Consider the following 12,227-nt stretch of genomic DNA (forward strand, 5'->3'; position numbering starts at 1 on the left):
AGAAAAAGCAGTAGGAAAATAGACATTTTAATCTTTGGCTTGGTGGTACATTCAGTAGAATATTAATACATCAATGACGACATTGTGGAGTTTGACAGAGCGGCATCATTTGTAAAAGACAAGAAAAGAAGACATGATGATGTATCCAGGATCTTTGGCTGGATTAGGATCCTTCCCTTCAAACAAGCCGAAGTAGAGAACAGTGTTGGATTCTGACCCGCTCATGTCCAACTGAAAGAGGACAGACACAGACACACACTGTATTAATAACACTAAATAAACAAATAAAGAAGCAATGTTTCGGTTTCACTGAACACACACAGGTTAGGATCGGCAACTCAAAAGAGACACAAACACACAGACTGTACCAGGTTACACCATAACTGTCTCACTTTCCTAAAATCAAAAACTTATGACATAATATGACTTGTGACATCTGTTCACAGCCCAGTCGTCTGAATAAAGGTATATGAGTTTAGTGTTGGTGAGACGTCTGCCGAGCCGTACGCCGTTGTTGGAGACGGCGTTTGAATATTTGTAAGCGTGAAACCACTGGATATTTTTAAGGAGACGTCAGAACAATTTCCGACCACGTTTGTGCCGACAGAACCAGGTAAACCAGAACAGGATCTTTTCAGAACTAAGTGACTTTTGTACCTAAACCTAACCAGAACATAAGCACAGTGTCGTCACAGCGTAACATTTAAAATCTAACATAAAGACACGTTACAACAGTCAACATTTATTCTGGTGATTAGGTTTTTCATCATTAATAACCCTGAACATCCAAAATATTAGACTCTAATTTTTCGTTTCCTGACATGAACTGGTGGAATAAATCTGGGCTAAAACGATTACTTCATAATCGCATCACTGCTCTCCTCATAGTGGACGAATTGGAGGAAACTTTTAAACCATTTCTTTTAAAGTGACAAGGGAACACTAAACATCTCACATCGGACATTATGTGCAACATGCGGTTGTGTAATTTTACAGTAAATCTGATCTCAGGTCTGTGACATACTGAGAACATGACAGCACTCAAGTCAGGAGTTTACCTGATTGTATCAAGAGCCGTTACGTTTGATAATTCACTTCAGAATAATGAAGTGCTTTGTAACTCTAGTGGGCTCACTTCACTCAAATGTTTCACTTCAGTATGACGCTGACTTCAGTACAAGGCTCCTCTACTGGAGGAAGAGAAGTTTACTTGGCTTTGAGGTTGTCTTCAATAAACTTGAACATGTGTGTGGTTAGTAAAAGTGAATTGGATACTAAGTATATCTATCTATGGAGATTCATTTGAAGTCATGTCTCTGATGAATGTAAGTCCAATAGCAACTCTTATTTTAGCTTTGTTTTGGTCTCACCAACTCCTAAGACAAATATCTATCTGCGAGTCAGTTTTAAAGCTTTTTCACTGAATACCACGACCTGCTGGGTCTGGAAATGAGAGCAGTGCCAATGAAACAAAACAGTCAGGGTCCATAAAACCAAAACATTTCACTGAAAATGCTCCGTACAGCCGAGGGGAACTGCAGTCAATGTGACCAAATCCTTCCACATAACACATAGTCACTTAATCCATCAATATAAAACCATTAACTGATCCAGCTTTGAACAACAGCAGAAAAAAAAGGATAGAGATCAATAATTCAATCAAATGATAAAGTTTAGGGTCAAAGGTCACCTGTTTGGTGACATCGACCCTCCAGGGGTTGACCTGTAGTCCATCACACCAGCCTGCTCGTCCGTACAGCCACGTGCCGTGTTCGTTAGGAACGGCGCCCTCTTTCACCCGCGAGGTGCAGCCCAGAGGGGTTCCTGATGGTGCCAACCATGACCCCAAAGAGATATGAGAAAGAAATGATCAATTAATCAGTGGCTCAAACACATACATTCTGTCCTGCAGGTTTACTTTTATTGTATCTGAGGATGTTGGACATCAGGTTATTGATCAACATGGCTGCTTACCTCGAGATCTGAAGAACTTCTAATGACCTAAATGTTGAGGTTCAAAGTTCATTCTTGACCTTATCTGACAAAACAACCTCACCTAAACCTCCTTTCCTGACTCTTGGTGAAGAGCAAGTAATGTGATCGAAAGATGAAAATACAAAATAAAAATGGACCCTGACGGTGGAGTCTTTGTCGCATACCTGCAGTAAACATTCCTTCAAAAGTCGACATTTCTCACCTGCAGAATCGAATATCAGCGTGTTGTTAAAGACGCTGTTGAACAGGAAGTGGTGGGAGGTGACACAAAATTCTCCGCAGTGGTTGTCGTCGTAGCCGTGGGCTGTGATGACAGCGTACAGCTCCACCTGAAATTAGACACACAGATGATAAGACGCTGACTCAGACAGACAGGAAGCTCTTCAAAGGGTTAACGAGCAGATCTTTCACCTTCTTGGTTGATGCTGGGATGGAGAATTTGATCGGTTGGTATCTCTTGTTGTAGTTTTTGTCGAAGGTTCCTCCGCTGTACAGTGACATTACTTGGAAGGAACGGAGCTCCTCTTCACCATCACCTGTGACGTTCACTGTGGATTTATAGAAAGTGAAAATATACGCTGGCAGGTTTAATCAATTTAATTTCGTGTTAGTTTCTTGTTTCCAACAGAGACGTAGTGGCTCTGTTTGTTTATGTGTGGTTTTCGGTCACATGGCCAAATTTCATGACCTAAATTAGCTTTATAAACCACTTAATAAAATCTAAAGCACAGGACTGCAACAAAAACAAATCCGGTCTCGAGTCACGCCGGACAGACTCCTGTTTACTCCCTAATCATCCTCTGTGTCATACAGACTGTTTTTATAAAGAAGCAGAGTCAAATTATTTCCTGGAACTAAAAGCTGAGAGTCATTTTTATCCAGATATGTTCCAGTAACTATTTACAGACAGGCCGTTCCTTCCTGCAGAGCCATTCCTTCTCTCTCCCTTTGAAGAAAGCCTCCAGTGAGAGAATACGGACACAAAATGTCCTGAGATGATATAATTTCAGTTGCAGCTCTCTGTCCTCACAGCGGGAGAGTTCAGATCTGAGCATGAAAGCGTCTCTGAACTGTTACACCAGTGCAATGATGACTGCTGAGCGCTGCCTATGTGGATAACATTTTCTGTCATGGTACATGTTATTTTACATTGAAATCTGCTTATAGTATATCTATATGGAGTCTTTTAGCCAGCTGTGAGCTGCAGCTTGAGCCACGTTTTTTACATTTTGGCAAATTGTCACCATTAAATTATGCTGAATTAGCTATTAGTAGTTCCTGTTTGCAATGTGCCCATGAATGTGCAGACAGCTATCATTGGATTACTTTAACACTGAAGATCACTTAAAATTGTGAAGATTCGAGGGCAACTTCTAAAGATCTTTTTCCATGATTTCTGAGCAGAGTTATGGACGTTTATTTGTGATGTTCTATGGTGATGATATGCTCAGATAGTTTGAGCCACAGTGATAATGAAAACATGTGAATCATGTTTGTGTGTTCAGATTTGACAAAGTTATGGGAACATGAATTTTGACGTCAATGGCAGCAATGAAACCCCCAGTGGTTTGAAAGTATCTTAACTGCTTCCATGAGCTATGTGTCACAGCCATCTACCGACTGCTGATAGACAATCAGTGTGTCGTACTAAAATACCTAACAACCTGTGCTGTCTTCAGATCCCTGGCATGCACCCCTCGATTTCACCCAGAGCAGTATCTTTGAGTCACATCTCTTCCACCACGCCTCCCCTTCATCTCTCCCCTTTCAACCAGGAGCGCCTCGCAGTTTGCAAAACACTATATCATCATATTGCCCCATTATATTAACTGCTCAGTACACCCACGCAGTTTTCCAGCTGCAAATCGAGTGAAACTTCAGCCTTCTCACCTGTCTGATTGCCGATACTGAATCTCAGGTTGAGGGAAGTGAACCACGGCATCGCCCAAGGCGGAGTCTTCATGGTGAAGGTGCATTTGTTGCCGTCCAGCAGGGGGAGCAGAGAAGACACGTCTGTCAGCCAGCGCCCAGTACCTCTGCCAGGATGACACATATCAACAAATATCAGATAAAATAACAGGATTCTCGCTCATAATAAAGTCTGAAAAGTTAAAAGATGATATGCTCTCAATCTGTAATAAGTTTATAAAGCAGTATTTTAATTTCTTGGTCTGCAATAATGTTAAAATGAAAAAAAAAAATACCTTAAAAAAAACTATAGATTCATAAAAAACATTCATAGGGACTGACTAAAACCATAAAATTGTTTATAACTGTTAAAATTCACATTTAAAAATGGTTGAAATGCAAAGAGTGTTTATTTCGCATTGATTACCAGTATTCAGTGTTAACCTGTGATTTGGTGGTCTTAATCTGTCTGTGAGATCGAATGCTTCTGTCTCCACCCACGTACCTCGGAAGTCGCTATATTTTCCTTATTAGATCAAGTTATCGCTGAGGAAACATCACCATTATTTCTTCCCACTTTTCAGGTATGTTGGGGGTATTAAACAAAGTCAACGTGACTAACAGCTTGCTAACATGTCAAGAGTCTGAAGACAATATTACTGTAATATTTTAGTGAGAGTTAAGGGTCAGGGTTCAGGTTCGTCGGCTATAATCTAATGTATCTGTGCCATCAGAGTGTTTGACATCGTCTCACCTGCGGAAGGCGGTGATCCATCGGCCCAGCTCCGCGTTGCAATAAGGACCGAGAGCGTCACAGCAGACAAACAGCTGCACTGTGTGATCCCAGTGAGCGCAGGACGAGTCTCTCTTACTGGGACACGACAGGGCCGCGTCGAGCTCCAGCACGTTAAAGTCCGACAAGCCTGCAGAGAGACATAATATACAAATGTTAGCATCATTAAAATGTTTAACATACGGTGGATGGCGTCCTGTAACAGCTCACACGGACGCTCTAATGCATCGTCCCCTTAGCTTTCCATGCTAATGTGGTGGGGTTAGGTGTTATGAGCGCTCTCTAATGGATGCTCTGGATAGAAGAGACCCATAAAGTGACCTATAAAATGGGTTATATCATCAAGGTGAGACCTGAATGTGTTTGTCAGTCCCCTCACACCACAGCTACGCAGAAACAGTCTGTAAAAACGGCATTAACTTAAAGTTTCTTTACACGTTTATAGTTTGTGTTAAAGCTGCAAAACTAAAGAATAATATCACTTGTCTGTGCCCGAGAGTCTTAGTGACACATATGAGTTTGATCAAACAATAATGATGATATGTTAGAATATTTGTCACTTCTTAAATGTGACCATCTCACACGTATTGTTAATGAAGTTACCTGACGGCATGTCGACTGTGGCCACCGCTCCCTTCTCCCCCTGCATTTGGACTTTGTCAAAAACAGTAACAACCTTTGCAGGATTTTGAAGTTTGGTCTGCAGATCAGCGTAGAAATCGAACCTGGAGACAAAGTCACAGATAAATGCAAAAACACACCTAACGACAGAGCTTGTGTAAATCTATGATAGACGGCTTTTATAAATAAAATCTCCTTGACCTGTACAATCCAATGCAACCATTCACAGCAACATTGCAAAGAACCTTATCGTGCTATTTCCTTCTCAGTAAGATCAGAATGGTTTGAGAAAACCTGAAATCTTCCAGTTACAGTCGTAAGTCGAACACGTGTGTTCTTACCACTGTGCCTGCCAGGCAAGGAAGCTGAACGAGGGGTAAAGAAACCAGCCCATCTCAGCCAGCAGCCCCTGTTGGTCAATACTGAAGAAGAAGGATGGGGATGGGGTGTTCTGGAAGGACACATACACCGGCTGTTCAGACCTACAAAACACATTCAGAAGTATTATATCATTATGAGATGGGCAAAAGGAAAAGACAGACAGACATGATTCAGATGCTCTCTGGTCTCTTTAGTTGGACCAGACCAAGTCAGCTCCGTAATCAGAGAGGAAACAAAAAGGCTTTGGAGGATCATTACTTTAACCTTGAAAGTGTTCAGTTAATCTGTGTACAAGCGTCACAGTGAGGTCTTACTCCAGCGCCTGAGCGACCGAAGGCTCCAGGTGCACCATGGCGGCGGGGATGCTCAGCGTCGTGTTGCACTCATCGTCGACACAGTTCATGTCCTGGATCGGGTTACCAGGGAGAGTGTAGACAAGGACACCGGAGGCGTTGGATTTGGCCATGTTTTCCACCTGGAAGGAAGTACAGAAGATCCAGTGTTGATAAAATCATACAAGATGAAAGTCGATGCTGCCTGTGAGTTACACAACAAAATGAATGAAGGGAATCATTAACTACAACAGAGGAGAAAAAGCAGCCGGGCTTTAACCTATACTTCAATTAATAATAGTTTAATCTGTAAAATGTAAGAAAATATTCACAAATGCAGCGTTTCCAGCTTCTTAGATCTGACGATTTGTTCTCTGTTATAAATAAAATAATAATACTTAGACGGATGAAAAAATAAAGGAAAAACCTGAATAAATGAGTGCAGAAACATAACGAATGCATACGCTTCCACACAGCTGCACTGGATGGTAAAACAAGTAATTATCTTCCAATCACGCTCTGTGGCATGTATAAAATTACTGAGCAGGCCCAGCTGATTCTGATTCTGTATCGAGATGTCAGGAGGAAAAGATCTAACACCCCTTTTCGACAAAAATAGGGGCCAACTCACAGAAAAACACAAGAACTGTGCACATTAACAGACCTTAGTGAAGTAAGAGCAGTTTCCCTCAGACACCCAGGCCACAGCACCCGCCAATGAGGGGGAGGGATCACAGCCGTCACCTGAATCAATCAGCTGATAGGACGTCTGACCCCAGCGCGTGCTGAGCCAATCATACCTGGCATCTAGTCTCTTGATAATAATAGGCATGTGCCACCCTGTGAGGAGAGAAAAAACCAGATCGGTCACTTGCTGCAGTTCAGGAGGAACCTGCATCATCAACCTGCATCCAAAATACATTGTTTGACACAATTTTGGAAAACGACATACAAAACAGACACAACAACAAACTGAAATTGATTGCACCATCACACCCTGACATTCTGGGCATCAAGTTAAATATTAATGATGGTGTCGAGGTAAGCTGAGTAAGAACACACACCTTTGTCCCATCGAGCCTTCAAACGGTGATAATGCTGCCTGTTAGTAAAATAATATATATATATAATATATATATATTATATTATATATTATATATAAATAATAAAGGCAGACCTGCAGGGTTTAAGCTGCAGTGTAGAACGCTGTTTTAAACAGTTTATGCTCTTGAATGCATCACCAGCAAAAAGGGACCTTTAAGTTTAATCATTTATCGTGGGTGGAGAAAAATGCAAACATACACTGCAGTTAAGAGTAGTTCAGAGGTTAAGATGATAAGAGAGATCGTGTCTAATGCAGCATAGATATACTGCACCGAGCATCATACAGTATGTTGGTGATAGAGTCAGACAATAACAAGTCACACAATCTGACTTGTGAAGAGAAAACGGTCTTACCCTCGGAGGTGAAAGCAGCCTGGGCAAGGACACAGTTACGTGACACGCAGCCCCAGTAGTAAAGCACCATGGGCATCCAGTTACCCAGAGCGAAGACAGGCACCGGAGAGAAGTGCAGCCTGGACAGAACATCCTTCTTATCGCTGAGACATGTAAAGACATGAGAGCACGAAACTCTTATTAGGCATACAGTCAAATGTTGACAGAACAGCCACTACAGTGTAATGAGCGGCCAAAAAGCCTAGATTCTCAAAAAAATGTGAAAAGTAGTTTATGGATAATGAAGTAACAGTTTTAGAACAACTTACTTTTTTCATGTTTTTGCAAAACATACCAAACAAGTTGAGCTAAGAGCTGTTTGAAACTGTATGTTTGTACTTTATATTGCATATGACATTGATCTTTGTATGATATTTAACCAAAAAATGATAATATACAGGATGTGAAGGAGAAACTGCTGCACCAGTACAAACTCTGCTGCAAAGGTTTTTCATACTGGGTAACATGAGTATTTGTCAGCCATTTACCTAACAGCACTTCCCTTTTCAGTGTGGTTTGTCTCACTTTGGTACAGTATGAAATATGTTTGACATATTAGATTATTTTGCAACAACTCAGAGTGGCCAAACCGCCCGTTGCAAATTTGGCAACCGGCTGTTTGGCCAAGATGTTTTATGCCGCTTTAAAAAGTCATAATCGAGTGCTCCAGTAATCCATTTGCCTTTAACAGGACAATCCCCTGTTCTGTCTTATAAATCAATTGGTTTAAATGTGATTTACTGCATATTTTTTCACTGCCGTTGTGTGTAACTTACAATTATTTGTTATTCTGTTTAACTTGTGGATGTGTCAGTCTTGATTTGTCTGTTCATGCCACCCTGTAGGGCCAAATTTCCCCTGTGAGTCAATAAAACAGAACAAAACTGAACTCATTCATCCATCTTTGCAGCAGAGATTTTGTTAGAAATGTACTTTTTTAAGGTGCACTATGTAGTTTTGGGGAAGACATTTTTTCACAAGAGAAAGATCTTCATTCACTGATTTTTTTTTTATGTGTAAACACACTAAATAAACAAACTGACCTAAAAGGACAACAAAATTACACACTGTTTCACTTTGTTTGTATTTGGCGGACCCTGCCACCTTCCTAGCATCAAACAGTGTTCTGGGGACCTTATTTTCCTCTGAGAAGAGCTTGTTTATTCAGTTATTGAAAAGATACACATTTCTGATTTTGTATTATTACCTCATTAATATTGTATTATATATGTATTTAATAGACCCCCTATGTTATACAGTTGTAAGCAATAATTTCCCCTTGAAGCTTCACAGATTGTCTCATTTAAATAACTGCATTAGTCCCAAATAGGTACAATTACCCAGTATCTTACATAGAAAGCAAAGCTGAGAGAAAAGTGTGCTGTATATAAAGTGGTTAAAATGCACCAGCTCGAGAAGCTACGTCAGTGAAATTGTACTTACACACTGATGCATCATTACTAACAATAATTTAATAAAGAATACTGAAATATGGATTATTTTTAATACTTTGTTTGAATTTTACTGGTAATATTGTGCTTTTACTGCAATTTTAAAGATCTGAATGTAGGATTTGTACTTGTATTGGGGGTATTTTAACATTATTGTACTGCTGCTGCTGCCACTGGGCTGGGCTGCATGTCAACACAACACGTTGCCTTAAAGCAGCGCTTCCTCCCCGGTCACCTTTGCACGGCCACCCGGTGCAGCTGGTCCCTCATCCACAGGGCATCACTGACCGCAGAGTCGTCCAGGGACAGAAAGAGCACCTGGGTACTGTCGGGCAGGTCCTGCACCAGGCTGGTCAGAGACGACTCGGAGCTCCACAGGCACTCCAGGAACCCGGACTTGTTGGTGAAGGCGTGGACGATGAGAGGTCCCTGCAGGGCACCCGGCTTGTAGCGGAACTCTCCATCCAGAGTTGGGACCGTAAACGCGTCCGCGATGTCTCCTGGCTCCGGTCCGGTGACCCCGAAGCTTTTAGTGCTTCTCAAACTGAGCGTGTTGTCGTTATTGTTGCTGGACCCGCAGGCCTCTTCGTCTCCGATTAGTTTCGGTTTCCCTATACCTTCAGTCACATGAGCTGTCAAAACAACAAGCAGCCAAAACATCGAGAACTTTGAACGCAACGGAGCCATGTTAGCGCTGATGGCGAGTGACCGTGAACTCACCACAGACAACCACGACAGAGCATGTCTTTTAAGAGAGTTTATCTGAATTATGAAGGTCAGACTGTTTTAAACTCTGTCAGTAGGCGTTTTCACGGATCCTTAATCTGCGTCTAAAGACTTTTGAGTTGGAGGCGGGCCGTGCAGCGGTCTACGGTGGCCCTGGAGGGACAGGAAGCCTTGAAAAGCGCAAATTGACAACAGTGAGCCGTTGATAGCTCGAAAACGGGATTTCAAATAGTTACCGAGGTGATCCGGATTATTCAAATCTGGGATTAACGACACCGACCTTTGATGCCACGAGCGAATAAACTGTGATAAGACGTGGCAAATAATAATTATATCACGGTGTATATTGGAGAACAGCCTATAATTGTGCCATAATTAGAGAGGATTTTAGCTAGCAACTCAAGATGTTAACGTACAATTAACTAAACAAAAGCACCACTTCTCGCGAGATTTGAGGATTTAATGCCTAATGTCCTAAATCTAATCTAATCTGCGTCTAGCTGTCACTTCTTGGTCTGGACGCGTTTCTTTGTTAACATGTGAATATTAATTAACATGATCATTTACTCTAATTTGATATAATTTTACATAAAGACAATCTTTAATGCAAGACATTTACGTCATATTGAGTACACCGTGGCACCACTATTTTTACTTAAAGGGGCACATATAAACAAAGTAAAACATTATTATATTGTGCTGTCCATTAAGGTCAGTTTGTTTATTCAGTCAAGAAAATGAAGACAGTTTGTTTATTTAGTTTGTTCAGGCACACAAATCCGTCAATGAAGATCTTTCTTTCCTGTCAACATATGACACAAGGCATTTCATGAACTCCCCAAAACTACATAGTGCACATTTAAGTAAAAATAGCCTCTCTGAATACATCTTCCATCACACGATACTATAAAGATGTCCCTGTTGGACTGCAGCCTTTAATAAGTTATCTAACAACGTGTATCAACTCCTTATTTTGTTAATTTAGATACTAATAGACCTCTTAGCTTTGGCTGTTTCCCACTTATCACTTTAATCTGACAATATTTTTATAGCCAGGACGTCAGTTTTGTTCTTGAGTTGAAATGTTACTGAACTGGTCCCCTAACAGTATTTCAGAAACTCTAATTTCAGTATTATCTTCACATGTTCCCAGTGTTATAACATAGCCATGCTAATTACAACATATGTCAAAAGGAAGCCCTGTGACTCACAGAATAATTGCCGGAGACGATCATCCACTCCAGCTGTGCGTAAAAGCCCTTGTGCGTAAAAGGAGCGTAAATGGATCCCCGTGGCACAATGGCGCATCACCAGTGAAAACGAGCTGTAATCTGTTCTCCATCAGCATTTAAATAATTCAGCAGTGAGGTGTGGACTACCTGCACACATTAGTGTTTATCATTAGTAATAATCCAGACTGAAAGGATTCGGATTTATATTTTTTTGCGGAGACGTTTGGCTGAAATTACGCACAGTTTGGCAATGATGGAGCTAGTTAAACTTGTTATAATAGTTCTGCTGTTTCTCACAAATGTTTTCTGTCAAGAAATGGAAGTTGACAACTGGACAGAAGGCATCGAAGAGGTAAGACTTATCAAACTTAATCATATTTGTGAAACTATTCAAATTTACCATTTATGCAAAGAATCAGAAAACATCCCAGAAGCCTTTTCTATAACTTATAATAGTTGTTATAATTTTCTTTTCGGTTTAGTTCTTGGTAAGATCATTTATTCGACTCAACTGCAGCTGTAAAATCAACTACAATGTTTCTACAGAGACCTAAAGAGCATTTATTTTTTCTTTGCATTGTTTGTCTCCTAAAAGAACAAATGGCCAGACTCAGGTGTAATTCAAGATATATTCGTGAGATTGAGCAGAAATCCAGGACCACAACCATTTCTAAGAGTCATTGGGAAGAAGGACTCCGGTAGAGCTATTTGATGACATTTCACACCAAGAAATCCTGTATTTATTTTTAAGACTGCTGCGTTCAGGTCTCATTTTGTTTCTTTCCTCCAACAGCAACATCACAGAGATCCCGTAAACGTAAGTGTTTTTATTTTGCTTTATATTTTGAAAACTATTAAGTTACTGTTGCATTTTAACAGAACTTTTCATCTTCAGGGAACAGATTTCAAACGTTTGTTGGACTGATGGGTAAAAGGAGCTTCGAGGATCAAGGTATACATTCAATAGTGACATTAAGTATAATATAAGGGCACTTTTGGTGAAATTCTGCCTGGTAACAGCTGTTTTTATCCCTGCAGGAGCCATGTGAGCTGCACGGAAGATTAAGACTCTGCTCTCGTTTTATTTTTCTTTCTTTCCTGACTGATTGCAAAAACTTATTTTGTGTGTTATTTATTTCATTAAAGAAATATTAAAGAATTACGAATTTAAATTTAAGTTTGACACTGCTCCCAAAGCTGAGCATTTTTAGGCAAACGGGGCCATCTAGTGTTCAAATAACATGGTGAAAAACAAATCTGACAGTACAATGATATAAAAACAGTCCTGTAA

At 40.6% G+C, this 12,227-nt stretch overlaps 2 protein-coding genes across 2 annotated transcripts; one reads left to right on the forward strand and one right to left on the reverse strand.

Annotated features, from left to right (window-relative positions):
• Positions 1 to 11: 11 nt before the first annotated feature.
• Positions 12 to 10,131, reverse strand: LOC311259302 (uncharacterized protein). Its single transcript, XM_084356358.1, has 12 exons — positions 9,214 to 10,131; positions 7,489 to 7,631; positions 6,695 to 6,870; positions 6,013 to 6,173; positions 5,659 to 5,799; positions 5,300 to 5,421; positions 4,658 to 4,826; positions 3,886 to 4,031; positions 2,407 to 2,543; positions 2,198 to 2,324; positions 1,691 to 1,824; positions 12 to 231 (listed from the first exon to the last, which is right to left on the reverse strand). Exons 1-12 carry the CDS (start codon positions 9,663 to 9,665, stop codon positions 106 to 108), a joined length of 2,034 nt encoding a protein of 677 aa, XP_084212484.1. The 5' UTR covers positions 9,666 to 10,131; the 3' UTR covers positions 12 to 105.
• A 538-nt stretch (positions 10,132 to 10,669) lies between these two features.
• Positions 10,670 to 12,186, forward strand: LOC311260429 (protachykinin). Its single transcript, XM_084358223.1, has 5 exons — positions 10,670 to 11,288; positions 11,532 to 11,634; positions 11,730 to 11,753; positions 11,832 to 11,888; positions 11,975 to 12,186. The coding sequence occupies exons 1-5, from the start codon at positions 11,187 to 11,189 to the stop codon at positions 11,983 to 11,985; spliced, it is 297 nt and encodes a 98-aa protein (XP_084214349.1). The 5' UTR covers positions 10,670 to 11,186; the 3' UTR covers positions 11,986 to 12,186.
• Positions 12,187 to 12,227: the final 41 nt, after the last annotated feature.

This window comes from Pagrus pagrus (assembly GCF_965226575.1).
Source record: "Pagrus pagrus genome assembly, chromosome: 7".
NCBI classification, from domain to species: Eukaryota; Metazoa; Chordata; class Actinopteri; order Spariformes; family Sparidae; genus Pagrus; species Pagrus pagrus.